The 27994-nt window shown below is 55.9% G+C and overlaps 2 protein-coding genes across 4 annotated transcripts; one reads left to right on the forward strand and one right to left on the reverse strand.

Annotated features, from left to right (window-relative positions):
* KCNH3 (potassium voltage-gated channel subfamily H member 3) lies at positions 1–18698 on the forward strand. The gene is made up of 15 exons (XM_012761473.3): positions 1–628; positions 1940–2173; positions 2667–2801; positions 3744–3877; positions 4311–4554; positions 5244–5401; positions 5487–5694; positions 9944–10225; positions 10513–10712; positions 11148–11397; positions 15022–15239; positions 15964–16295; positions 16720–16826; positions 17553–17629; positions 17733–18698. The coding sequence occupies exons 1-15, from the start codon at positions 553–555 to the stop codon at positions 18330–18332; spliced, it is 3255 nt and encodes a 1084-aa protein (XP_012616927.1). The 5' UTR covers positions 1–552; the 3' UTR covers positions 18333–18698.
* On the reverse strand, positions 18660–27994 carry MCRS1 (microspherule protein 1). Of its 3 annotated transcripts, XM_012761719.3 has the most exons (15): positions 27880–27994; positions 26532–26651; positions 25883–26021; positions 25372–25510; positions 24609–24767; positions 24352–24461; positions 23368–23476; positions 22949–23087; positions 20589–20664; positions 20282–20310; positions 20072–20164; positions 19817–19899; positions 19576–19663; positions 19211–19338; positions 18660–19099 (listed from the first exon to the last, which is right to left on the reverse strand). In XM_012761719.3, the coding sequence occupies exons 2-15, from the start codon at positions 26539–26541 to the stop codon at positions 19013–19015; spliced, it is 1389 nt and encodes a 462-aa protein (XP_012617173.1). In that variant the 5' UTR covers positions 26542–26651; positions 27880–27994; the 3' UTR covers positions 18660–19012. The 3 variants fall into 3 exon arrangements, with proteins under 3 accessions (XP_012617173.1, XP_012617181.1, XP_075863348.1); XM_012761727.3 differs by lacking the exon at positions 26532–26651 and having other exon boundaries at positions 27880–27993; XM_076007233.1 differs by lacking the exons at positions 26532–26651; positions 27880–27994 and adding an exon at positions 27678–27696.

A 27994-nucleotide genomic window follows, 5' to 3' on the forward strand; every position in this document is an offset into this window, starting at 1 on the left:
GGGCGGCCGCCGCCTCCCCTGCCCCTACGGAGGTCCCGAGGGGAGGGGGATCCCTCGGCAGGAGGCCTGTCCCTTTAAGGAGGCGGCCCTGACTGGGTGTGCCCCGTCTCCATGGTTACCCCGGTGCAGGCGGCGGGCGCGGGAGGTAGGGAGGGAGGCTGCCGCTTCTTCCCGACAGACGGAGGGAGCTGCGGGGACCCGGCGACGAGGGGAGCCCGAGCACGAGCCGACCTGCTGCCGAAACGCGAGCTGCTGCAGCGACTGCCGCGGCGGGAGGTGCTGAGAGCGCCGCGGCCGCGGAGCCTGGAGCTTGGGATTCGTGTGCGACTGGGGCGCGAGGGGCCGCGCGCCATGCTCCGGGCCCCGACGGTGCGGACGCCTCCTCGCGCGCCGGCGGCTGGCGGGACCTGTGAGCCCGGGCTAGGCTTTGTCCCCGGACGGCTGCGCTAGGGGGCGCGGGGCTCGGCAGGGGGCGGCCGAAGTGGGCGCCCTCTCCCGGCGCTGAGTCCCCGCACCCCGGAGGGATGGGGCGGGCGGCAGCGGCCGCCTAAGATGCCGGCCATGCGGGGGCTCCTGGCGCCGCAGAACACCTTCCTGGACACCATCGCTACGCGCTTCGACGGCACGCGTGAGTCCGACCCTCACCTCACTCGCTCCCGGAAGAAAAGTCCCACGCCTGGGCTCTTGCCGACCCTGAACCCCCACATCTCTGCATGCAGTCCACCTGTTCTCCCTCCCTCCTTCCTCCCCACCCCTGTTGAAGCTGAAGCCACAGTCTCCTGGCAGGCGCCGTTCTCCCCTCCTAGCCCTCCACCAAGGGTTCAGGGTCAGCCTTGCTCCAGGCGAGGTAGCAAGGCTAGAAGAAGTCTCTGGGTATGGAGCCCGGGGTGTTTTTGTTAGTGGAGGAGGGCATGAACCTGGCTCTAGTCAAGCTGACCCATCCCATCCCTGCGGCAGTGCTCAGGGACAGCTAGGAGGGCTCAAATAACACATTTAGGCAAGAGATTTGCAAACAGAGATAGAGTAGGCTGGAGTCAGGAGAGCTATGTGTGTCCAAGCCCATCTCACAGCCTAAACCCACCAGCCTTAGAGAGCCCATCCAGCCCCAAAGAAGATGGGTTCTGGGACTCTCACCAGGACTGAGGAAGTTTGGAGAAGGCAACCTGAGCTCTGGATCCTTGGTTCCTCCAGCTCTGGGCTGAGGGAAAGTTGTGAAACCCCCACCCTTTCTCCTCCTCCCTCACACTCACCCCTAGTGGGGCTTCCCAGCTCTCTGCCTAGGTCCTCCATGGTCTCTGGTTCCTGATAGGGGGTGGGAGCCCATCTCTGAGCTCTTCCCCCTCCAGGCTCTTCCATCTGCTTTGTCAGTGTGCTTGGCTCCTGCAGCCTGCTGATTCAGCGCCCCCACTCCCCAATACGTTCCTGGCTCCAGGCTCCTGTGTTCAGCCACCATTCCTACATCCCCTTCTTGATTGCATTCATTAAGTTCTGAGCCAGGTAAGGCAGCTGGAGCTCAGACACAGAGGGTAGGATGTATGGTGGCCCAGGTTGCCTCCCAGTCCAGGTGGGTCCCAGTGGGAGGAGCCAGACAGACAACCTGGGTATCTGGCTGGCAGAGAGCCAGGCAGAGGTAGAGGCGGGCTGAGGCTGACCTCCTTTGGACATCCCCAACTCCACCCCTTGCCCCACACTGCTCAGGACACCCACCGAGAGCACAGTGCCCACACAGGGCTGATTCTCTGATGTACTCTCCCTTTGTGGGGCACTGACACATAGGTGACACACGTTGATTTTAATTCAGCTCCTGCCCAACGCCCCCCCCCCAAATACATACAGGATTCCTGGGATTTGTAAAACCTACCCTTTGGTTGCAGGCATTTGGGAAAGGAAGCCTCCCCCCCTTCACCCCACTCTCCCTCTGAGAGGTGCTCTCTTGCAGACAGTAACTTCGTGCTGGGCAACGCCCAGGTGGCGGGGCTCTTCCCCGTGGTCTACTGCTCTGATGGCTTCTGTGACCTCACGGGCTTCTCCCGGGCTGAGGTCATGCAGCGAGGCTGTGCCTGCTCCTTCCTCTATGGGCCAGATACCAGTGAGCTCGTCCGCCAGCAGATCCGCAAGGCCCTGGATGAGCACAAGGAGTTCAAGGCTGAGCTGATCCTGTACCGGAAGAGCGGTGAGGGGCCACCTGGCCAGCCTGCCTCACCTTCGCCATCTCACACACCCTGGCACCCACCCATCCACTGTCTGTTCTTCTTTCCCTTCTCATCTTCCCTATCTCCCCATCTCATCCCATCTCCCTATGCACCCATCCCCTTGCCATCCCCTCTTCCTCCACCCCACCTCTTGTCCCTGCCCCTTCTTTCTACCATTCTCACCCTGGCCTCAGCCTCCACTCAATTCCACTCTTGAGTTTCCCACATCCAGCAGAAAAACACCCTATCTTGGCAGACGTCTGACTGTCTTCTGCTTTCCCTTGCTACACCTGCACTCCCCAACCCTCACATTCCATCAAGCCCTGTCCTAAGTGAACCTGGACTGCCACCCCCTCTCCAGGAAGCCCCTAGACCTTGCCTGTGACTTGCACAGGAAGTCAGTGGAGCCAGGGCCTCTGTCACCTTGGGCGGGGCTGAGGGTAGGAGGTGGGCTGAGTCTGTTTTTGTGCCTAGGGCTCCCGTTCTGGTGTCTCCTGGATGTGATACCCATAAAGAATGAGAAAGGAGAGGTGGCCCTCTTCCTGGTCTCTCACAAGGACATTACTGACACCAAGAACCGAGGGGGCCCTGACAGATGGAAAGAGACAGGTGGGTTCCCATGAGGCCATTGATTTAGCTACTGTGGCTGGGGTGTTGGGTACCTCAGGCCTGGGTGGGGCCATGACCTTGTGGGTCCCCCACCACCCCTCTTGCACTCATTGACTTCTATGCTGGCTGCCTAAGAGGCCTGTGCCATGCTCAGCTCTACATGCCCAGGTATGGAAATCTTTTTTCCAAATAGGCTGGTTGGAACAAAGTTATGTCAACTTTATTAAGGAATGGAAAGCAGATAAACTCCACTGTGCCTGTGGAGTACCCCTTCCTGACCAGTTAGTGAGGTTGAGCACAGACCTACCAATTCCTTTTCTCCATGGCAAACCTGACTGGGGCTCTCTGGCCAAAGCCCTCTTTTAAGTTCTTGGGATCTCTCTCCCCTTATATCCTCCAAAGTCCGGGGCAGACCTTTGGCAGGTCACAAAGCTGTCCTCAGAAGTTGCTCCAAGGTTTCTTTGCCACTTGGGGATTCTGGGGGTACCCTCCATTCCCACTCCCCCTGGGTCTGCCTGTCCACCATGTCAGACTTCACTATCACCCTTGGGTCCCTCACCTAGACTCTGGGCTCCTTCTCTGAGCCCCTATACCTCTGCTGATGGCCTCCTGCTTGCTCTATGCCCCTGCCGGATGAACCAGCTCCCCACCTCCTCTCCCAGGCCTCCCCAGAGATCCTCTCCTGCCTCATCAAAGCCCCTCCTCCTGGAAACAGGCCCTGGGAATAGTGTCTATAAGCACCCCCAGATCTGCCCATTGCTGGGGTGGACAAGTGAGCCCAAGAAGTGAGGAATGCCTGAGCCCCCAACTCTAAAAAAGACTAAGTAGTCAATGAACCAGACCAGTCCATGGGCCAGCAACTGGTGTCCTACCCCCAAGCCCCTATGCAGGGGTATTTGGGCACACCCCTCATCATCCTCAGGAGTCCCTCTTCTTTTGCAGGTGGTGGCCGGCGCCGATATGGCCGGGCAAGAGCCAAAGGCTTCAATGCCAACCGGCGGCGGAGCAGGGCTGTGCTCTACCACCTATCTGGGCACCTGCAGAAGCAGCCTAAGGGCAAGCACAAGCTCAATAAGGTGGATTGAGCACTAGGGTGTGTGTTTAGAGTGGGGGCCAGGGTAGGGGCAGACCGGGAAGTTGGGGAAGGGAAATGGGGTCCACCACAGATAGAATGTCCTGGGAGCCACTCAGGCCCCACCAGCACTTTGGGGGTTGGGACTGAGGGTGGGAATGCCACATGCTTGATCCATCAGAGGTATAGAGGAAAGTCTTGGCCTTGGTTGAATCCTGGCTCCTCCTTGAAGCACCTGTGTGACCTCAGCTAAGTCACTTGATCTCCCTGATCCTCAGTTTTCTGGTTTATGAAATGGAGACCCTAATGCCTATATCAGAGATTGCTTTGAGAATCCAGGGAGAGAAAGGAGATGAATGCCCATCTTGGACACTATCCAAACTCAGCCTGTGCCTATATGCTTTCCTCCCTGCCTGGACCTGCCCTGCCTCACTCAGGGGGTGTTTGGGGAGAAGCCAAACTTGCCTGAGTACAAAGTAGCTGCTATCCGGAAGTCACCCTTCATCTTGCTGCACTGTGGGGCACTGAGGGCTACGTGGGACGGCTTCATCCTGCTTGCCACACTCTACGTGGCTGTCACCGTGCCCTACAGCGTGTGTGTGAGCACAGCCCGGGAGCCCAGCGCAGCCCGTGGCCCACCCAGTGTCTGTGACCTGGCCGTGGAGGTCCTCTTCATCCTTGGTGCGTGCACTCTGCCCTTCCACACCTCATGCCCAGCACCCTGGGGCTTTGATGGGGATATTCTGCATGTCTTGTGGTGCCCTACAAGTGTCCCTCTTGCCCTCCTCCTGTTTGTGACTTGTGAGCTTTGGAATCAGGCCTAGGTTCCAAACATGTCTCTGCCACTAATGTCTTATATGACCCTGAGCAGGGTCTCCAAGTTTCAGTTTCTCCCTCCATAAAATAGATATAACAATGTCTACCTGTTAGAGTCACTATGTGAACTAAGTAAGACAATGTATGTAAAGGGATAGTGTCAAGTACCAAGCAAGTGTCTGGTAAAGAGTGGCCTCTGCCAGATGCGGTGGCTCTCGCCTATAATCCCAGCAACTTGGGGGGCTGAGGTAGGGGCATCGCTTGAGGCCAGGGGCTGGAGACTAGCTTGGATAACATAGTGAGACACCGTCTCTAAAATAAAAAATGAAAAAAATTATCTGGGCATGGTGGCACGCACCTATAGTCCCAGCTACTCAGGAGGCCGAGGCAGGAGGATTGCTTGAGCCCAGGCATTGGAGGTTGCGGTGAGCTATGATGATGCCACTGTGCTCTAGCCTGAGCAACAGAGCAAACACTGTCTCAAAAAACAAAAAAAAGAATGGCTTCCCCCAACCCCATGCTGACCTGCTGACTCCACCTTGGATTCCCCACAGACATTGTGCTGAATTTTCGTACCACATTCGTGTCCAAGTCGGGCCAGGTAGTGTTTGCCCCAAAGTCCATTTGTCTTCACTATGTCACCACCTGGTTCCTGCTGGATGTCATCGCGGCACTGCCCTTTGACCTGTTACATGCCTTCAAAGTCAACGTGGTCAGTGTGGCTGGGCTGGGTGGGCTTTGGGCTGGGACAGGCAGATCCAGCCCAGGCTGACCTCTTCTTCCCTCCCCCATGTCAGTACTTTGGGGCCCACCTGCTGAAGACCGTGCGGCTGCTACGCCTGCTGCGCCTCCTCCCGAGGCTGGACCGGTACTCGCAGTACAGCGCCGTGGTGCTCACCCTGCTCATGGCTGTGTTCGCCCTGCTTGCCCACTGGGTGGCCTGCGTCTGGTTCTACATCGGCCAGCAGGAGATCGAGAACAGCGAGTCTGAGCTCCCTGAGATTGGTACTGGAGGTCCCCTGTGCGTTGGGAGGTGGGGGTTGTTGTGCAGATGCATCATCAGAGTGTGAGTGCAAGTGTGTGTGCTGATGCGAGTCAGAGACCTGGGCAGGCCTATGTGTGTGAGAGTCAGAGAAGGGGGTGTGAGGTGTGAGTGTGATGACCACCACCACATGGAAGGCCTGCTCTCCAGCAGCAGGGCATTATGGAAAAAGCCTGGGGACTGCTTGGGGGGTCCCACTGGCCCTCGTGGTCTCCTGGTGGCCAAAGGTCAATCACATTCCTTAAGCTCCTGCCTGGGTGGGAAGGCTAAGTGGTGAGCCACTGTCCTCAAGGGTTGCTCTGATGCCCCAAGCTTAGCCATAATCCTCTCTGAAGCCCATCCCCACCACCTTGGCTTCCAAGGCCCCTTCCTCCCTCTTGCCACCTCCAGCCTCTATCTCTCTGCTGCTTCTCCGCTCTCCCCCAGCCTAGAACGCCGCCTTTTCTGTGTCCCACAGCTCTCCTTCATGTCACCTCCACTTCCACAGCTCCTCCCTCTGCTTGCCACCCACTCACTTCTTAACTCCCGCCGGAAGGGCTTCCACCCCCACCTTTCCGCCCAAAATGTCGCCCAGAAGGTCACTGTGACCTTCCAGGGCCAAACCTTCATCCTCCTTGAAGTCCCTGTAGCACCTGGCCCTGCCAGCCTCGCTCCCCTTTGCCGTGTGTGATGTGGTCATCAGCCAGCCTCTTCCCAATCCCTCACGTTCCAGGGGCTCCAGACCGGCTTTCCTCACCTCTCTCCTCCTCCCCTTGTTTTCCCTTGGCCATGCCACTACACCATTGCATGAACATCTCAAATTCCATTCTATCTCTTTATCCAAACCCTTCCTTTCCAGCCATTTCTAACTTTCCGTGCTCCTCAGGTTCAAAGTTGAACCTACCTTTGCCCTCCCAAGGCCTCCAGCCCTCTGTCAGCTTCCCAGTAGCTGACATTTGGCCATGTTTCCAGCTGTTCAGGCGGGTCTCATGACTGTCTGCTCCTTGGTGAAGTCACCATGCGTCCAAGTCAGCCTTAGAAACCTGCTCTGATCAGTCCCCTCGGGACAACAAGGCTCCCGTGAATCTCCTCTCCTACCAAGCTCACAAGAGACTGCTGTGTGCCCCACAGGGCCCACTTGGATAGTCCCCTGAGCACTCTAGTTGCTGAGCATGTGGACACCAGGACACTTTAGGCAGTGTCAGATCCTTGGCACCTGCTCTTCCCAGAGGGCGTCTGTGGTAGAGGCTGCTCTGGGGTCAGACAGCCATGCAGCAGAGTCCGAGGGCAGGGAGATGGATAATGGCAAAGCAGGGCCCTGACCCTGTCTCCACCACCCCCTATAGTGGGCTAAGATCACATCAAATGCCCAGGTCTACCCCTGCCCCCTGAAGTAGGACACAGACACTCTTGGTCTTGAGCCCACGAGGCTCCTCTCTTGAGGCCACCTCACAGGAGTTGAGGATCTGACATTAAGAACACTTCTGGCTCCCAGAAGGGCTCTAGCCCCACCACGGTGGGCAGGGGAATGTGGGAGGCCAGCTGACCCTTGCAGATACACATGGTAATTCTTTCACTCTTGACCCCTGAGTTCCAGGTGGATTCATTCTATTCATAGCTGGTATCAGTCTGCATTTGGAGAGTTTCCAAGTGCATCATCACCTTCCCATTCTTTCTCCAGAGAAACTCCCTCCCAACTGAGTTTTCACCAAACCTGAACCTCTCAGTAGCAGGGTGAGGCTGAGCTGGGCGAGTGGGCTGCCCACCTCTGTCTGTGGGAGGCTCCTTCTCTGTGCCTTCCTTGCTTGGTTTCCTTCCCATAGTATGGACAGAATTCCTTCCCCAAATTCCCTTTAGCTCAGTAGGGGTGGGCTGGGTTTTCAAAAGATTGTATTAAATGCCAAGAGAGGTAACGGAGGGCATTTCTCAGTGTGAAAGCCACCAGCCTCCAGAGCTGCCTCTGCTGGCCTGACCTGCCCCGTGTGGCAACACCATCCTGGCACCAGCTCCTGGAGCTACTGATGCCCCATGGCCAAGACTGAGCAGAGAAGCTTCCTTGTCACCCCTCCCCTTTGTCCCGTGGCTTCTCGCCACCCCACCCCCACCCTCCATACCATGGGCCTCACCTCATACTCAGAGGCCCAACTAAACAATGACAGTGAAGACTTTTATGTACTCCACTGCATTCTCATAGTGCACCTCAAGTAACAGGAGGGTGAAGCCTCACCTCAGTGCAGGTCATAATACATCCCCACAAGTTCCTTAGCCTGGAATTTGATGCCCTTGGTGTTAACCCCACATTCTAGCCTAGCTGAGCTACTTGCCTGTATTTATCTTAAAATCTCCAGGTTTGGGCTGGGCATGGTGGCTCACACTTGTAATCCTAGCACTCTGGGAGGCCGAGGCGGGCGGATCCCTGGAGGTCAGGAGTTCGAAACCAGCCTGAGCAAGAGCGAGACCACGTCTCTACTATAAATAGAAAGAAATTCATTGGCCAACTAATACATATAGAAAAAATTAGCCAGAAATGGTGGCACATGCCTGTAGTCCTAAGCTACTCGGGAGGCTGAGGCAGGAGGATTGCTTGAGCCCAGGAGTTTGAGGTTGCTGTGAGCTAGGCTGATGCCATGGCACTTACTCTAGCCTGGGCAACAAAGCAAGACTCTGTCTCAAAAAAATAAAAAATAAAAAAATATCCAGGTTTGGCCATACTTTCACTCCATCAGGAATGAACCCCTCTTGGCTTCTTTGTATCAGAACCCTACCTATCTTTTGAGACCAAGCACAAATATCCCTTCTTCCAGGAAGCCTTCTAGCCCTAGCCCATGGCACTTTGCTTCAAGCCCCATTATGTGGCACCTTGGAGGTGTAACTCCTGCCCCACATCATCTGCTCTTCTGAACTGGTGCCCACAGGAAGCTCCTATGGGGTCCTGGCTCCTGGCACACAGGGCGTGAGGTTGCTGAAGGAGTGGTGGCTGGATCAGAGGAGGGTGTGGGGACCACAGGGACCCACGTGCATAAGGTGTTGGGGAGAGTGTTGGGGAGAGTAGGGGAGTAGGAGAGTAGGGGTCTCTGTGCTGAGGTGGGAGGGGCAGAGCACACTTGGAGAGGTGGGGTCCCACTGCAGCCTGTGACCCGGAGCCATATCCCACATTTACCATCTGTTCTCAGTTCTAGATCAGCCAATCTGCCCTCTCTCTCTTGCACCCCATGGTCCCGAGCTCTGCCAGGACCTCTGTGGACCCTGTGACCAACCCCCCCCCCAACATCCTAGAGCTCCCACAACCCTCCAGTGAGGCCCAGAGTGACTTCTGGCAGCCATGGGCTCATAAGAGACCCCAGTACACAGCCCTACCTCCTGCCAAGGTCAGGTTAGGAATGTGGGGTTGAGGGGTAGACCTGGGCACATTCAGCCTCCACGCAGCGGACCAGTCTGGCCTGTGACTGTGTGTGTGTGTGAGTGCACAGGTGCCTGCCTGCCCCTGACCTGAGTGTATGCACCTGTGTGCTCATGTCCCAACAAGTGTCCCCACCCTTGTGTCAGAGTGCATGCACCTGTGTACCTTTCTCTCCCAAGTGTGCATAGGCCTTAGTGTGAGTGGCTGTGGCTATGTAAGGTGCTCATAAGTGTGTCCTTGTCTTTTCAACTGTGTGGGGCACACACGTCTTGACAGTGTGTATGCACACATCCACATAGGTGTGCTTGAGAATGAGTACATGTACGTGAGGTTGGGTGGTTTATGTGGTTGGGAGGAGGAATGAGCCTGAATGGGGTGGGGAGGGAGAGTTCTGGAGCAGATGGGCTTAGAGAGACACAAGAAGAGGAATCAGGGCAGACAGGGCAGAAGAGGTGGCCTCACTATCCATCCTTGAGAACAAGGCTGTGATGGAATGCAATGAACCCCTGCAGTCCCTTTGCCTCCTCCAGCTGGGCTCATGACCTGAGATCAGGCCAGCCATGGGGAAGAGGGTGTGATACTCCTTGTGCCATTGTCCTGTAGGAACCAGCTGGGGAGATGGCAACCTCTTCCTCATGTGCTTGTCTTGCTGAAGGTTTGAGGGGGTGGCTAGGGGTGTGCTGGGCTGGCGGAGAAGGGGAAGTGTTGGGAAGCCATGTGGGTGGGTCTGTGTGTGCATGTTCCCACTCTGGGGGGTGCCAGTGGGCACTCCCACACCCCCAGTACAGCAGTGTCCTCCTGCCAGCTCAGGCTCTTCCCCCGCCCCTTTCCAGGCTGGCTGCAGGAGCTGGCCCGCCGATTGGAGACCCCCTACTACCTGGTGGGCCGGAGCTCAACTGGAGGGAATAGCTCTAGCCAGAGTGACAACTGCAGCAGTGGCAGCAGCGAGGCCAACGGGACAGGGCTGGAGCTCCTGGGCGGCCCGTCGCTGCGCAGTGCCTACATCACCTCCCTCTACTTTGCACTCAGCAGCCTCACCAGCGTGGGCTTCGGCAACGTGTCCGCCAACACGGACACTGAGAAGATCTTCTCCATCTGCACCATGCTCATCGGCGGTGAGACCTGGCCCGTCAGCCTCAGTCTTCTCTGGGCCCACTCCCAGACTTCTGGCCCCCAGGTGGCCCCTCCTCTCCCACCTCCCCTCAGGTCGTGAGGCCAAAGGTTCTTCCGCTTTAGGTGGTGCACGGAACACGAGGCCAGGGCTGGGAGACTCCGTGCATACGGCAGCTTATGTGCCTTGCCTAGGAGCGTGCTGGGGGGCAGAGGACAGATGTGTCCAGCGTGGTGTCAGACTGGGCCAGGCCAGTCCCGTAGGTGACCCCCTCTCGCCACCCTCCCCCAGCCCTGATGCACGCGGTGGTGTTTGGGAACGTGACGGCCATCATCCAGCGCATGTACGCCCGCCGCTTTCTGTACCACAGCCGCACTCGCGACCTGCGCGACTACATCCGCATCCATCGCATCCCCAAGCCCCTCAAGCAGCGCATGCTCGAGTACTTCCAGGCCACCTGGGCTGTGAACAACGGCATCGACACCACTGAGGTCCGGCAGCCTCCTAGGCTAACCCTTCTAGCTTTGCTCCCTCGAGGGGTTTGCACTTGGCCTAAAATTATCAGAAGTGAGTGGGAGAGGAATGCAGACTTTTGGCTTCCTGCCCCTGCTCTCTCTTGGTGGGGACAGCAGCATAGGCCAGAGGGCAGCTGAGGTGGCTAGGAGGCCCCTCTGAACCCTGGCTAGGTCTGGAGGCTCTGTGCTCACTGACCTCTGAACCTGAGTCCGGGAGCGGAAAGCTGAGCTGCTCCCGGTGGCTAAAGTGATTGGGAGGGAGGCAGAGGCCCCCCTCCCTGCCTGCACAGTGTGGAGCTTGATGCTGGGCAAGAGTCCACAGGTCCCTCCCACAGCCTGCCAGGGTGGAAAGGGGCTAACTGGATGTTGCCTCTTATACCACCCTCAATCCTCGCCCCTGTCTGCTTGCAGCTGCTGCAGAGCCTCCCCGACGAGCTGCGCGCAGACATCGCTATGCACCTGCACAAGGAGGTCCTGCAGCTGCCGCTGTTCGAGGCAGCGAGCCGCGGCTGCCTGCGGGCGCTGTCTTTGGCCCTGCGGCCTGCCTTCTGCACGCCTGGCGAGTACCTCATCCACCAAGGCGACGCTCTCCAGGCCCTTTACTTTGTCTGCTCTGGCTCCATGGAGGTGCTCAAGGGTGGTACCGTGCTCGCCATCCTAGGTTTGTGAGGGTGGGAGAGAGGGCATGGGGACTGTGTGTGTGTGTGAGTGAGTGAGAGAGAGAGAGACCATGGCCCTGATCTGCAGAAAACCCAGAGAGGGATTGTACACAAGACCACAGTGGGAGAAACATACAGGGCGGAGTCAGGAGTAGCCATGGAGTCCTGGGCAAAGCTCAGAGAAGACATAGTGACTGCAAGGTAGCAGCATAAGGAGGTGGACAGGATCTCACAGGTGTTCCTAGGACAGAGCTAGTGGAAGGACAGTCTATTAAAAGGAGCCAGTCTATGAGTGGACAGATGGGAGCAGCACGTCTTGTCAGGAGGAAGATCAAATGCTGAGGACGGAAGTGCTGGGGAGAGTGGTCAGGCAGGGCTGAAAGGAGAAGGAATAGAAGCTGTGCTGTGGGCTCAGTGGAGAGGTGGGACGCTACTCCTGGGGAGAGCAAGCCCAGAGCCAGGGTGACAGCAGAGCGCAGCCTCCAAGTGGCCAGGGAGACTCGCTCTGGTAGGAATGGTGTCTACAGCATACATACTTCCCTTCTTGGCAAAAGAAAGAAGTGAGATTGAGGAAGTGACTCCCTAGGCAAGGACAAAGAGATTGCATTTGCAGAATGGATGTAATCATCGTGCGGTTCACAGGGTCTCCCAGTGTGACTAGCCCAGTCCCAGACCTCGCATGCTTTGTGTCACTGAAACCCCACAGAACCAAGTGGGGTAGGAATGGTTATTATTTCCACTTCACGAAAAAGGAGACCAAGGTCAGAGAGGTTAAAGAGCAGCTAGGGTTGGCCAACTTGCTTGGAACCCAGTCTGCCTCGCCCTGTCTCACACTGCTTATGTGGGGCTCCCAGGCATTGTGAGAGGTATCATGCCTGTGGATAGGAATGGTCTCAGGAGGGGTGAATGTGCACCCTGGGCCTCAGGAAAGCACATTCAAGCCCTCTGGGGAACATGGGGCTGCATCTGTGAAAAGCTGCTAAAGGGGAGCACAGCTCTGTGGCCGTGGGAGGCTCTCAGCAGTGATCCCCCAGGGCAGGGAACACTGAGACCTGCTTAGGTAGTCAAGGGACTCATATGAGATGGAAGGGAGGCGGTGACCAGATCATAGCTAACCACAGCCAAACCCTCAGGCAGCCAAGGCATGTGTAGCCTCACTCTGAGGACAGTTGCAGTCGGATGGGATCTGAGGTCCGTCACTAGCCTGGCAATCTGCAATGAAGACGAGAAGCAAGAGTGAAGCAAGACATGGGTGTGGCGTTGCTAGCGGCAACAGCAGAAACGAGAGGGGAAATACCATCATGGGGGGCTTGGAGCCTGAGAGAGGTGATAGGATGTTGACACCCTCCATTTTGAATCTGGCTTCTGGGCCTACCTGCAGCTTATGCCAGGACTGTGAAAACAGAGTGTGCCACTCAATTGTGGCTGGCAATCCCCAAGAAATGTTGGAGAACTGGAGAGATTGAAAAGGACACAAAGACAGGTTTTGACCTTTGTTGACTGGTCAACCCAAAGCAAGGTTGTCAAGTGGATTACCAAACAGATGGCTATCAGCTTGGAGCCAAGGAAGCAGTGTGGCTAGGAGCTGGCATGGGTCCTCAGAGAAGCTCTTTGCTGGTGCCAGGCTCCAAGTCTCAGAATAGCCAACATTCAGTGTTCAGTACTTAGACGGAGTCACAAGAATGGCCACTGCCTGTGTCCTGGTCCTTTGCTTCCACGATGTCTATAGCAACAAGACTTATGCCACTGTTGAGCTATCCTGTCCCAGCCCTTATGTTGTGGATGAACTATTTCCCCATTGACTTGGAGGCTCTGGATGCTCTGATGAATGCCTGGCTCCCGGCCCCAGTCAGGGCCTGGCTTTCTGCACCCACATCTCCCCACCCGCCGCCTTACCTGAACAGCCAGGTGCATCCTACCTGCTCCTGGAAGCTGAAGCTGCCTGCATATACCAGAGTGGCTTCTGGCCCCTACCTCTGCTTATGAAAGTCTATTGTGAGGGAGAAAGGATTGGATGAACTGGGCCTGGAGGTTCAGGCTGAGATACCAACCTAGAGAGCAGTCTCTGTCCCCAGGACTCTGCCCACAGTCCTGTCACGTTTCTCATTTTTTTTCTTTGCTCAGAGACAGAGTCTTGCTCCATCGCCCTGGCTAGAGTGCAGTGGTGTCGTTGTAACTCACTACAACCTCAAACTCCTGGGTTTAAGCAATCGTCTTGCCTGAGCCTCCTGAGTAGCTGGGACAACAGACATGCCACCACGCCTGGCTACTTTTTCTATTTTTTAGTAGAGACTGGGTCTTACTCTTCCTTAGGCTGCTCTCAAACTCCTGGCCTCAAGCGATCCTCCAGTCTCAGTCTCCCAGAGTGCTGGGATTACAGGTGTGAGCCACTGCCTAGCATATCTCACCTCTTAAATGAAGACAAGAAACACATATCCTATTTCAGATGACACAAATGAAGAGAGAGAGCTCCTCAGACGATCACATTGAGATCCTAACAGCTCTCAAAAGGAATCAGAAAGATGGCCTGAAACCAAGAAAATAAAATTTAATGGGTGCGCATTCTACATTTAAGTTTGAGCAAAAGTCCAGGAACATTTAGAGGAGACCTCTGAGTTCAGTGTGTGCTGCTGGCAGCCTAAGGTGGCCCGCTGGCAGGAGTGGCAGCCATCCTTTGTCCTTAAGGATAAAGAAACACTTTCTTATAGTTTGAGCTGTCTGACAGTGGGGTGAGCTGCCCGGAGGGCTTGCAGCTTGGCCCAAACCCAGACTGCAAGCCTTTCCCTGTTGAGAATTATCTATAAGTGGCCTTTTGTTGGAAGGGAAAGGAAGGAAATGAACTTTTATTGTTAGTCTTTGTGTCAGGCACTTTATCTACATTAACTCATTTAATCCTCACCAGTCCCTGGGCTGGACATATCTTATTTCATTGATTCCAAGACACGCAGCCCCCACAAAATACACAATTTACCCTCGCTGACACTGGGCCGCAGGCTGTCACTGATGCCCTTTTATAATTGCTGTCAGCAGGATGGCTGTTTCAATCTGGCTGCGGGGAAACCTTCCCTTGACCCCTTCTGGTAAAATCAAGAAAATTCCATGGACTCAGTTGAATGTGGCATCTCTAGCAGAGAAGCCAGGGCCCAGGAAGATGAAGTAATCTGGCTAATGACATTTTCACTGTGCCACAGGGGGCTCTAAATTGCTGGTTCCAAACACTGGTCCCTAGACAAGCCATACCTGAATCGCCTGTGGAGCTTTTTTAAAAATCAAATTGTAAAGTCTCCGGTAGACACTGTGATGCTGTAGGTAGGGATGGGGTCTGGGAGTTTGGTCTCACTTCTCCAGGGGATTCTCATCGACAGAGCCAGCCTGCGACCACCAGCGCTGATGACTGTTCACTCTGATGTTTCTGCACGGTGGCTTTGCTCCGAATGTGTTTGAAAGCCAGGGAGGCAGGCAGCAGGAGCCAGGCCTCTGTGCTCCACTCTGCCTGCTCCAAGGCTGCACAGTGGGGTCTCAGTTGAGAAGGCCTAGCTCAGCCCTGAGGGAGGCTCAGCAGCTAGGGGTGTGGGCTTCCTGTGGCCAAGGGTCAGAGCTTGCTGACCTCTGCTTCCTCTCCTCAGGGAAGGGCGACCTGATCGGCTGTGAGCTGCCCCGGCGGGAGCAGGTGGTAAAGGCCAATGCCGACGTGAAGGGGCTGACATACTGTGTCCTGCAGTGCCTGCAGCTTGCTGGGCTGCACGAGAGCCTTGCACTGTACCCTGAGTTTGCCCCGCGCTTCAGCCGCGGCCTCCGAGGGGAGCTCAGCTACAACCTGGGTGCTGGGGGAGGCACTGCAGAGGTGAGGGTGCTGGGTACGTGCATGGAGAGGGCCGGGGGTGCCAGGGAGCCTGGCCTGGCCGGCAGAGGCTGGGAGTGCCGCGGTGCTGTGTGAGGCGTGGCCTGAGGTGAAAGCCCCTGCAAGTGGGGCCAGGGGGCTACACTCTCCCTGCCCATTCACATGCATAGCCCCAGCCTGGCCCTCCTTGGCTTATCTGAGACAGCTGGGCCCTGCCCAGGGCAAAGTCTTAGTGATGGAAGCTTAGTCCACTGGAAACAGATAAGGAGCATTGTAGGGTGCAACCGGAGGGGTGGCCCCCATGGTCAGGGGGCTGAGCAGGGCAGGGACAGGCACCAGCTCTCCAGGCTGCTTTTCAAGACAGCCCCCTGCTTCATGGCAAAACAGGACTGTTCTAAAGGCCTTTGAATTTGCCCAGATTATTTGACTAATTCAAAACCAGTTCTCAGTGCTGTTTTCTCTTGGACAGTTCAGTTAGCCTGAGGGACCAAGTAGAGGGATGGAATTTAGAGGGACAACTCCAGGACATGGCAGCTTTGTGGTGGCAGCAGAAAAGCAGGTTGCTCCTCCTAACTGGGCCTCCTCTTCTGCACAATGGCAGACACCGGGTGCTCTGTTTAACAAAGACAGCTTATCGCTTCTAGAGGAGATGAAGCCTTGGTAGGGGAAATGAGTGGGACACAATAGTGGCCATCCATGCCAATTCACTGTCCCCCACTGTCCCCAGGTGGACACCAGCTCCCTGAGTGGTGACAATACCCTCATGTCCACGCTGGAGGAGAAGGAGACAGATGGGGAGCAGGGCCCCACAGCCTCCCCAGCCCCAGCTGATGAGCCCTCTAGCCCCCTGCTGTCTCCCAGCTGCACCTCCTCATCCTCGGCCGCCAAGCTGCTCTCCCCACGTCGAACTGCACCTCGGCCACGCTTAGGTGGCAGAGGGCGGCCGAGCAAGGCAGGGGCTTCAAAGGCTGAGGCTGGCCCCTCTGCTCCTCCACGGACCCTAGAGGGCCTGCGGTTGCCACCCATGCCGTGGAATGTGCCCCCGGATCTGAGCCCCAGGTAAGTGGGCTCTGGGCTCCCATGGCAGAGGTGGTGGTGATAAGGTTGAGGCCCTAGCCAGGCATACCTGAGCCCTGGGTGCCCATCCTTCCATCTTAATTCCTGCCAGCTTGCTTGGTCCTAGCCTGCCTCCTCCAGGTAGCCTTCCTTGGCTCCTCCTTCCTCCTGCTGCCCCACCCCACAGTTTGGTACTTCATACCCTGAACTCCTGCTGTTTCGTGCTGCTCAAGCTTGGCTCCCCTGCTATACTGCCAGCTCCTAGGGGACGGGGCCACGTGTTAGCTTTCTCCTGAGACCCCGAAGCCTCCTGGTCAGCTCCAGCCTCCTACAAACTGTGTATGTGGACCCTGAGGCATCCTGTCCCATGGGGCACCACAGTGGCTGCCTGTCCATTGATTTGTTGTCTTGACACCTGGGTCCACAGGGTAGTAGATGGCATTGAGGATGGCTGTGGCTCGGACCAGCCCAAGTTCTCTTTCCACGTGGGACAGTCTGGCCCTGAATGTAGCAGCAGCCCCTCCCCTGGACCAGGTACCGGAGCCCGGGCATGGGCTAGGTCGGTGGGGAGTCCCTTGGCCCTGTGAACCTCAGCATTGTTGGCCTCTGAGCAATTGGTGTTAGTGAAACCGACAGGGTACAGACCGCCTGGGAGTCCTCTCGCTCATACCCTGCAACCTGTGTGTCACGTGCACAGGACAGTTAAACCAGCACTTTGGTGTTAGACATACCTGAGAACTGGGTTTGGATCCCTGATCTGTCAGCTTTCTAGCAGTGTGAAATTGGCTTCTCTGGCCTCAGCTTCCTATCTATGAAATGGGTTGTTGTGCATGTTAAATAAGATTATGTAACTAAAACCCTTAGCACAATGTCTGGCTCAGTGGGAGGGGACAGAGGCCTGGGGCACCAGGGGGTGAAATTGGGTCTAGGCCAGGCCAGGGAAGTCTGGGAAGTGGACCATGTAATGAGCTCCCAGGAATGTCCATTTCCATGGATAACAGACAGGGGACAGACACAAAGAACAACTTTCTGAGGCGGAGGAGAATGCTCAGCAGTGTGAAGAGGGCTGCTAGGAGGTGTTTTCCCTGTCCCTGGCAGTTTGGGTAAAATTCAGCACCTTGAGCAAGGCCACTAGTGATGATCCTTGGAGTCAGGTCCTACCAGGTCGGTGAGGTCTATTCACACTGGGGCAGAGGCCTGGACCCCACACTGTCTGTCTCCTACCAGCCCCAGCTAATAACCCCATCCTACTACCCACAGAGAGTGGCCTGCTCACTGTCCCCCTTGGGCCCAGCGAGGCAAGGAATACAGACACACTGGACAAGCTTCGGCAGGCGGTGGGTGAGGGGCAAGGTGGAGGTAGGGTGGGGCAAGGGACAGGCATGCTGTCGTGTGAGGTGGCTGACACCACTCTGACCTCGCCTCCTCCATCCCCTGAAGGTGGTGGAGCTGTCTGAGCAGGTGCTACAGATGCGGGAGGGACTGCAGTCACTTCGCCAGGCTGTACAGCTGGTCCTGGCGTCCCATGGGGAGGGCCTGTGTCCTCAGGCATCAGGAGAGGGGCCGTGCCCAGCCAGTGCCTCTGGGCTTCTGCAGCCTCTGTGTGTGGACACTGGGACATCCTCCTACTGCCTGCAGCCCCCAGCTGGCTCTGTCTTAAGTGGGACTTGGCCCCATCCTCGTCCAGGGCCCCCTCCCCTCATGGCGCCCTGGCCCTGGGGCCCCCCAGCATCTCAGAGCTCCCCCTGGCCTCGAGCCACAGCTTTCTGGACCTCCACCTCAGACTCAGAGCCCCCTGGCTCAGGGGAACTCTGCTCTGAGCCCACCACCCCTGCCTCACCTCCTCCTTCAGAGGAAGGGGCCAGGACTGGGCCCCCAGAGCCTGCAAGCCAGGCCGAGGCTGCCAGCACTGGAGAGCCCCCACCAGGGTCAGGAGGCCTGGCCTTGCCCTGGGACCCCCATAGCCTGGAGATGGTGCTTATTGGCTGTCATGGCTCTGGCACAGTCCAGTGGACCCAAGAAGAAGGCACAGGGGTCTGACTACCAGCCCCAGAACTCAGTGTTGCCAGAAATGCTGCCATCTGCTGTTCTGCCCAACCTCAGGGTGGTGGCCACCCCAGGACTCCGTGCTGCCCGCTGGCTCAGGGCAAGGAGCCTGAGAGTGAAGGAGGGCCTGGCCCCTGACCCTCAGAGAGGAGCCTCAGGGGCAGGCCCCAGGGCTAGGAATCTATAGGCCCCTACTCCTGGTCTCCCTTTGCAGGCTGGGGGGCAGAGGCCTGAGGACAAGGAGGGGTTCTGCCATCCCCTGCATGTGCCCCTGCCTCCACCTGTCCCATTTTTTATATTAAAAAAAATAATAAAAGAAACTACTTTGGAACTTGGTGCTTTTTATTTACAAAAGAAAAACAATAAAGGAAAAGTCTGAAGCTAACCAGCTGGAGACAGGAGTGAAGGTGGCAATCAGGAGAGGAGAGGGAGGGGCGTCTGCAGAGAGGGGGAAAGGGGCTCTGGCTCTAGGGAAGCCAAGGGTCCCAGCCTCTACTGGCTTCAAGGTGCCAGCCCCCTCCCCCAAGGCTCAAATCAGTGGGCCAGTGGATGGGCTTCCTGCTGCCAGCCCTGGGCCGAAGGTTTATTCAGGAGCCTGAGTTCCCAGCTCAAGGGGGCTGAAATGGCAGGGGAAACCAAGGCCAGAGAGAGCCCGGGGTTCCTGCTAACACTCCTCACTGCGGTGTGATCTTGGCAGCCTCGGCCCGGATGAGGGCAATGAGGTCCTGGTTGATGAGGAAGACGAATCGCAGACTTGCGATCTGGGTCGGAGAGAGGGGACTCAGGTCAGAGGTGGCACTGGGGCCAGGCCCACATACTGGCTCACTACACCCAGGTCTTGTCCTGGCCTTTCCACCTCCCTCCCAGCTCACCTCCACCACAGAGTTGTTGCTGAGGCGCCACTTGGAGCCACAAAGCACAGGCCGCCCATCAATGTAGATGGGCCGCCGGCCCTCATTGGCAATGAAGAAGTCGCCGTTGTTCTTCAGCTTGATGACACCTGTGGAAGTAGAGAGGAAAAGGGAGGTGATGGGAGGCCAGAGGAGAGCCAAGAGCCGAGGGACAGGAGCTAGAAGGCACCCAGAAGTCCCAAGTTAAGCTCCTTCAGGCCCTGCCTCAGCTGGTCTGTGAGGGTTCCCCCAGACACCAAGCCCCACCAGCCCCAGGGCTGGAAAGGGCAACAAGAGGCTGGGAGGGACATCCTCACACTGCGTCCTGCTGGGGCAGGGGCTGGTACCTTGCTTCCGGGAGATCTTCCAGGCTGGACCCTCCAGAGACAGGTCCACATCAATCTGGTTATCCTTGGTCGCTCTGCCCAGGGTGATCTGGGGAAATGGAGCAGGTGAGGGCTGGGACCTAAGGAGTTGGGGGAGGAGGTCCACACAGACCAGGGAAAGATGAGACATCAAGGGCTAGACAGAGGGCAGTGACACAGGAGGGATGCCTCAGAAGGGTGGGGTGGGGAGGGCCTGCCTCACCTCACGAGAGCGCATCAGGTACCGCACCATGCGGCCCCGCAGCACCGCCAGCGTCTGGTTGTCAAAGTCCGGAGAGCTCATGCCTGGGGGAAGAGCAGGGTTTGGACAAGCCTACTCCTGAGGGCCAGAGTGGAAGGCAGGGAACCAGGGCAAGGTCGTGAGGGAAAGAAGTTGGGCCTACAAGGGTCTACGCAGCTGGGGAGAGGGGGTGAAGGATATTGAAGAGTGAGCCTTCTGGTCCCCAGGCTTCCTCACCTGTGATGCTGTCTACTAGCACCTGCCACTTATGCAGTTCCTGTTCCAGCTGCCGAATCTCTCGTTTCTGGCGCCGGTCAGCCACTGTCAGCTCTGGGGTGAGGAAGGGTGGTAACGAAGGACACCCTGAGGCCACCAGCACCTTGTACTGGTCCTCTCTGTGTCAGCAGAAGCTTCTATTCCATCATAGTCCCACCAGGGCACACTTACCATGTTCTAGGACCTCATCTCGCATGTCCCTGTGGGGCAATAAGAAAAAGGTGAATTAGGCTCCACTTTCAGCTCACCTGCCACTGGGCTCATTACGGTCTCCCTGAGCCCCTTTAGCCAAGATGCTTAGGAGGCCTCATATGTAGCCTTGGCCTAGCCTCCTTCCCTGGGGCTGGGGTGGGGATGAGGGTAAGGCATGAGCCTATGAGGGCCACAGCAGGGAGGGCCAAGCACCATCTGCTGCGATAGGAGCCCTCTACATAGAGCGACTCAGCTCCCTCCCCCTGCCTATGGTCCAGCCACTCACTTGAGCTTACTGTCATCGATCAGGTCCTCTGCATCGGAGAAGTTCAGCACTTGGTCCCCCTTGGGCAGCGGCTGCACTGAACAAACGACAGAGGAAGAGTGAGCACCAAGGGTCCTGTTCAAGCTCAGGCTGCTGAGCAGACAACTGAGCCCAGTGGACAAACCACAAAGATTGAGCAGGGCAGAGAACCCCACCCAGGTGAGGCTGCGCTCTAACCCCACACAAAGCATTCCTGGGTTTAGCTAAGGGCAGAGGTAGATTTAGAAAGGGAAGGAAATTAAAATTGACCTTTTGTATGGACTTCTCAGTGTACAGAGGGCTCTTGATTACATAGCCTTAGCCTTAAGTAGGGAAGGCACTATTAGCAGCTCCATGTTATAGAAGAGAAAAGAGATGGGGGTGGGGGCTGAACTATTTGGCTTCAGTTTGGGATGGAACTGGCAATGGGTCATGCAATTAGTTTTATTTTTTCAAAACGTGAAATGGAGGCCGGGCGCGGTGGCTCACGCCTGTAATCCTAGCACTCTGGGAGGCCGAGGCGGGCGGATTGCTCAAGGTCAGGAGTTCAAAACCAGCCTGAGCAAGACCCTGTCTCTACTATAAAAATAGAAAGAAATCAATAGGCCAACTAATATATATATATATAAAAAATTAGCCGGGCATGGTGGCTCGTGCCTGTAGTTCCAGCAACTCAGGAGGCTGAGGCAGGAGGATTGCTTGAGCCCAGGAGTTTGAGGTTGCTGTGAGCTAGGCTGACGCCACGGCACTCACTCTAGCCTAGGCAAGAAAGCGAGACTCTGTCTCAAAAAAAAAACAAAAAAAAAAAAACGTGAAATGGAATAGGAATCACACCAGAGCCCACGGGACACATTTAGGATAAATACTGCTTCATGAAAGTTTTTCAGGTTTTTTTCTGTTCAAAATGTAAAAAGGATTGGGGGCCCAAAATATCTGAGAACCTCTGCCTTTAGGCCAGCTATTCCCAGGGCTGCAGAGTCTGCTCTGTGGCAGCTCATGGTCACGCAACTGCGGGCTGAAGAAGTGAGAGCAGCTATGTGGGGCTGCCAATGCTCCCTTCCTTGGCCAGCTTAGGTCAGACTGTAGGGAGGCAGGGATTGGGGCAACCCCCTCTTGAGCTGTCTGATATGCCACCAATCTATGTTCAGCCGACTTGGCAGCTCAGCAGTGTCTACTGCCTGTTCCTAGAGACACCCAGCTCTAAATGGCAAAGAAGAAATCAAATCCCCCATATAAAGACTCTTACAGAAAAAAAATAAAACTTTTAAGATAAGGCTTTCAGTTAACAAATAACTTGACACAAAGTAACTTCCAAAATAATGACAAAGGAGCTAGCTTTAGCAGTAAAAATAAATTTTAGCCAGTGTCTCTGTGGGAATTCAGTGATGCCCAAGTCTGAGGAAGCAGAAGTTTGGAAGCTGTAGGAACAAAGAGGGCTGCCCCTGAACCGCTCAAATCAGAGGGCCTTAGGAATTAAAGATGGGATCTCCTCTGATAAGGAGATTTTCTAAAATCTCCCTGTAGGAATATCTTTTCCAAACTAGAAACTGTAGGAGCCTGGAAGTGAGATGAAGGGCACAGCTGAAGCTTCACTTCAGCACTGTGTGAAAAGCTGTAGCCTACGCAGAAGGCGATGGGCAGTAATATTCATCAAGTAAGAGTGTACCTGCACTACGCACATAGGAACCTGACCACAGTCCCACCGAAGAGTGCCTGCAATTTAATCATTTGTCACTAGAGGATGGAGAGTTTGTTGATGAGGGAGAGAGGAAGCAGAGAGCTTTCTAGCCCTTGGGGAAGGAGAAAGACAGATGGATGAGTGTGAAGTCCCAGTGGGGACATCTGAATGGCCTCAGGGCAGCCTGACAGCACTGACTGCCTGGTGGGAGGAGAGGAGGAAGAGAGACGGAAGAATGGAGAGAGAAAAGGAGCAGAAAAGCTTAGAAAAAGCGGTTATTGTCTCTAGGGTGGGAAACAAAGGAAAGAGTGAGCAGTGAAAGGGACTTTCATATTTTGCTCATGTTACTCATAAAAAATCTATTAACGTATTATTTATGTAGTGGCCAAATAGTTCAGGACAAAACAAAAAAACAGGAAGTAGGAGACAATTCTGCTATTTGGACTTTCTGCCTAGGATTCCGGGCAATTTGGGCTACCCTCACCGTGATGCCAAAGACCTTTCCAACTACTTTCTCTCTGGAAGGAAGGAAAGTGAGGTGAACGAGACACTGGGGGCCACTGAAGAATTTGCTACAGGGCACTTGAGAGCAGCTGTGCCCAGACTACCTCACACACACGCAATACATGCACACTCCCCACTCTGCCAGCTCCTGGGGCATTACCTGTCTGGTCCTCCAACAGGTAATACTGCTTCATGAGCTGCCAGTGGGCCTGCAGAGCCTTGGCAGTCCGGGCCAGATAGAAGGCATCGGGGTGTCTGTGCAGCAGATCCTGGAAGGTCTCCAAGGTGGGCTGGCTGGTCTGGAGGGCGAGAAACATGCTCTGGGCATCCTCACAATTGCCTCTGCCTTACTACCCCTACTTCCTGCCCGGTCCTCTGCAGAAGCTAAAAACAGCCTGGGAGCCAGGCTTGGCTCCTCCCATGGTCCCCATCACAAAGGCCCCTGCAGATGTCCGAACATTTGCACATGTGTTCATCTAGATGGTGGGTGGGGAGGAGGGTACCCCACATCAGTTGTTTCCTAGGTGGTCCAACTCTCTCCTTGCCCTGATCCTCAACCTTCCCAGCCCTCAGCCTTACCGATCCCACTTTGCTCAGAAGCTGCTCCTCAGCCTTGCTAAACAGGGCCTTGCTCTGGATGGCTGCAATGGCCTCTGGGTGCAGCTGCCTCATGGCCTGGCAGGCTAACCTGGACAAGGGAAGAGACAGAGGGCAAAGGAGGGCGTCTAGCAATCAGGGCTCCTACTTCCCCTAAACGTAAAGGTCTTTGAGATTCCAAACCTAGAGGCAAGACCCTCAACAGGAAGAGCCTAAGGCTTAGCATAGCACCTGTGGCCCCACGAGTTTGCCAAACAAATCAACAGGCAACTCAGAAGACTGAGGCTCCTATGTCCCCTTAATGCCCAGTCCTGAGGCAGATCCTGAGACCAGCTACTGCTCCCTTCCAACCCTTCCTCCCTACTTGGCCAAGCTGGCACCCCTAGCCACTGCCTACCACCTCCTCTTTCCCAGGGTGAGCCTGGCCCTTTCCTGGTGTATCAGGATTGTGGCTATAGTTTACGTGGTGCCAGGGGCTGTGGAGAAGGAAAAGATGGGTGTTAAGTATCCAACCAAGCTCTGAAGACACTGAACTAGGTGACTGAGAAGGAGGACAAGTGTGTGCTGTGTGTACCTAAGTTTATTTAGAAGCCTGGCTATTAGTGCTGAAAGGGGCTTTGGTGTTCTGTTCAACTCCCTCTTCTTAGGAGGAAGAAACTGCAGGAGGTCAGTGTGGGAAGGTAAGGAGGTGACCTGCCCAAAGCCACGATGCACACAGTGATGGAACCAGAGCTCCTGGCATTCATTTGGGGGTGTTCTCCCATGCTAATTCCTCTGCTTTCAGACATTCTTGCTTCTGGCAAGAACTAGCAGGGCTGGAGGTAGGAAGAAGCTCCCCTTTGAAGTCTGGCAGGGCTCGGTATCACCCCCGAGGATGCAAGGCTCCTTGGGCCATGGTATAATTCTCTCTTCTCCAGGAGCCAGTGTCCCCAGTCCCTCCCCACTGCTGGAGCCAGCCCCACTCACTTGGAGATGACAGGATCGTAGAGCAGGGCGTACCAGCGCTCCTGGACTTCCCGAAGGGTGAAGCGACAGCTGAACTTCACACCCAGGTGGACAGATGTCAGGTCGTTGGTCTGCAAGGCCGCAGAGAGGTTTGCTCCAGCCTTAGAGAGGTGAAGAGCCCTTCCCTTGCCACCTATAGGGCCCTGCTGCGCTAGTTTGGGGGCCGGGAACTGGAGGCTGGGGAAAGGGGACACTAACCCTGTGGAGAGAAGCAGTACCTGCAGCACAGCATTGATGAGCAGGAGGTCATCCGCAGGCTTCCAGCGGCCCAGATCCTTGGTCACCTGAAGTGGCTGTTTACTCTTCTTCACACGCTTGGTGAGTCCAGGGGCTGGGGCTGGGCTGGGTGGCACAGGAGTGCTGGGGGCCTTGGACACCTGGGCAGAGGACAGGAATAGAGCGAGTTCAAAGAAGACATCAGGGCAGCTGGGGCCTCAGGACTAGAGCTTTAGGTACTCTGTGGCAGCCCCAGCTAACAACAGGAAGCACAGGAAAGGAGCTCACAGCTTTCTAGTACCTACCCCCGCCCCCGCCAAATCACTTCTACATAGTCCTTGACCATATGGGGTCTTCTCTTTGCTGGTGGCACCCCCAACCCCAGAGGGAAGGGAGGGTGAAGAGGAAACCAGGAAAACACTCTTGCTGGTGCAGTGTCTAGGGCCAGAGTAATGCCACCTGGGGGTTATTTTTACACCCTGCAATGCTGGGAACAGGCTGTCTGCTCCCAGAATAGATGCACGCTCCATGCCTCCCACACAGAATGTGATACAGGCTGCATTGGCAGCGTTGGGGGGGGGGGTGCAGGAAAAAAGGGGGAATAGTGAGAGATGGGCTCCCAGGAGGGAGGCATCTGAGATCAGGGCTGGGGCAGCGTGGTCCTTGCACAGCCTCCTCTGCAAGGCTCCTGACAGCTGGCAAAAGTTCTGGGGAAGCATGAAATCTGGCACTGCACCCCATCCCCTGCATCTCCCAATCCCTCACCTTCTTCTTCTCACTGGAGGAGGGTTCACTCCCCGAACAGCGCCCTGGTTCCACCCCACTGGTCCCCTTCGCCCGGGTAGAAGACTTTGCCAAGCTGCTCTCCACGAGCTCATCATCAAACTTCTTCCTCTTGATGAACCTGTGGAGGGTCCTACCCGGTGAGCACTCATCCCTCCCTGGCAGCTGTTGACACACACCCAATTTCCCAAACTGAGCAGGTTCCCAGCAGGGTGCTCAGTGCTCTGGGCACTTTCACTTTATGTCAGAGCTAGGCTCAGATGACAGAGGTTTGCACCACAAAGACTTCTCATGAGAGACCAAGGATCTTCTTCCCTAGTCCTCAGTCCCATGCAGAGGGACTTAGTAAGGACAGGAAAAGCACAAGGTTCTGCCAAGGCTTAGTCCCCAAGGGGCTTAGGTAGCCATTCCCAACAGAGGCAAAGGCATGCAGCACCTAATGCTACAGACCTTCTTCCCCTTCCCAGTCCCTGGTCCTCCAAACTCTTATTACCTGGAGGAGCTTCTCCGTTTAGGGATGGTGCCCAAGGCCTGGGAGGAGGCTCGCTTCTGCCCTGCCAGCGACTCCTCATCCTCTGAGCGGCTGGCAGTGCCTGATGCCATCAGGGATGAATCTAGCAGTCCCTGAGAATCTAGAAAAAGACAAACAGTGAACTCAAGGCCTCCTAAGTGCCTAGTTGTGCCTTCAGCCACTGCCAGGGGACCCCTCCTCAAACCCCCTTCCCCTGCCAGCCTTCTTGGCCCCTCCCCTGCCTCCTTGAAACTTAAGGTAGGAGTTCCTTGGCTATACAGATCCCATCTGGGCTCAGACCTGGCCCAGACCTTCCACGCTGGGCAGGTCCCCCAGTGCCATGTGTCATGTCGTGCAGCACATGGTGCTCAGGTCAGACTGGTGATGCTGACACACCAGGCTCTGGGCATAACTGCACTCTCTGCCATCAAAATGCAGCCATGCCAAAGAGCAGCAGTTCAACAGCAAGTCAGTCAATTGTGGCTCTGCCAACAGGTACGTGGGTGGTGCTGGCCCAGGGGGAGGTGGCAATGCCCAGCCAGGACTGAAAGACACACGTGCCAGGCATGGGTTGGAATCAGCAGATGCTTGGCGCCCAAGCATTTGGGGAGCTGGCCCGGCCTTATACTACCTTTGTCCATCCTCTTACAGTCCCAAAGCCACTGGTTCCAAACCACAGGGCTAGGAGGAAGGGTCCCACAGGCTCATCCAAGGATTCTGACCAGGTGAGCTTAGAGGCTGAGAGGAGATTCTGTGAAGGAGAAATGAGGCTCCCTGAGGCTCAGATTTCCAACTGGCCAGCCTCATCTCCTTATACTGGCACAGGTCCCTCAGGGTCCCATAAGCTAGGGAAGACACAAAGAGAGGAAAGAGGCACAAGGCACTAATCTGCCAATATTACCCTTATAAACCAGCAGCCCTGTGACAGTCCCTGACACCTCTGAAAATATGATACAAACTACAGACTTCTGAAAAATGTACAAACACATACTATCACAGGAGGTCATGGATCCCTCTAATTCTACTCATAACTTGCAGGTTAAGCACCTTGACTACAATCTAGCAAAGACAAAGGATTTTTGGCTCACTTTGTCTATTTTTCAGCTGCCCACTCAGCTCAGAAGCACCATCCTTCCCCTCTCAGGCCAAAGGTGGGAAAAGGAAAGGGAGATAGAACTGTAACTAGTCCATCTCACTGGGTTTTTTGTTTGTCTTTTTTTCATTTGCAGCTTTTGCTGAAGATTTAGTGAACAGTACCTTGTGAAAGCCAAACAACGCAATTTGGGAACTGCGGGAGGGGAGTATCCACCGCTCCAGGGGTCGGGGTGAGGGACAGGGCCGCTCCTATACCCTGGAGAACTGGGGTACTGGACTTTCTGGGGCGCTCCACTTAAAGATTCCCACCCTTGCTGACCAGGGTAGCTTTTAGCATCGTTCTGGCTATCCTCAGGTCGTGCCGCTCCATAGGATACGGCTAGGAATTGTGACACCAGAGGAGAGGGCGAAGGGGCCTGATTCTGTGGGCAGACCGAGGCAAGGTCTGTGCCTCCTTCCTTCACCAGCCCTCTGCGCCTCCTTCTTCCCCAAGAGCACACCCAAGGTGAGGGATCGGTCCAGGTCTGTTTTCAGGGAGTCAGGGTAGAAGCAGTGATAAAATCAGCTCTACAACTCAAACCAGAGCATCAGGTGAACCTCGATGCTCTCGGAGCCTCGGTTTAAGACCCACAGTCTGGTGGCAGGGGAGGGGAATCAACTCTCAAGCCAATTCTCACCCCACCTTCTGCACGCCACCTCTGCGCATGCGTAACACCTCAGGCCTGATTCTGGCCCGGTCCGGCCCACGCATGCGCAGATTTTCGGGGCGCTACTGGGGCGGGGCCCCAAACCTGGGGGGGAGTCGTCCCCGGCGGCACTCTGGGAAACTCCACTTCACCCCCAACTCCGCTCAGAACCCTCAGAGACGAACCGCGAAGTCTCACCATTCTAGGCTGCCAGCTCCAACAATTTCTCCGCGGCGACGGCAGCAGCCGCAGGGCCAAAGCCGGCTTCCGTGAGCTACGTCTACTTCCGGGTTACGAACTAGGGGATGGACAA

This window comes from Microcebus murinus, chromosome 10, assembly GCF_040939455.1.
Source record: "Microcebus murinus isolate Inina chromosome 10, M.murinus_Inina_mat1.0, whole genome shotgun sequence".
In the NCBI taxonomy this organism is placed as follows: domain Eukaryota; kingdom Metazoa; phylum Chordata; class Mammalia; order Primates; family Cheirogaleidae; genus Microcebus; species Microcebus murinus.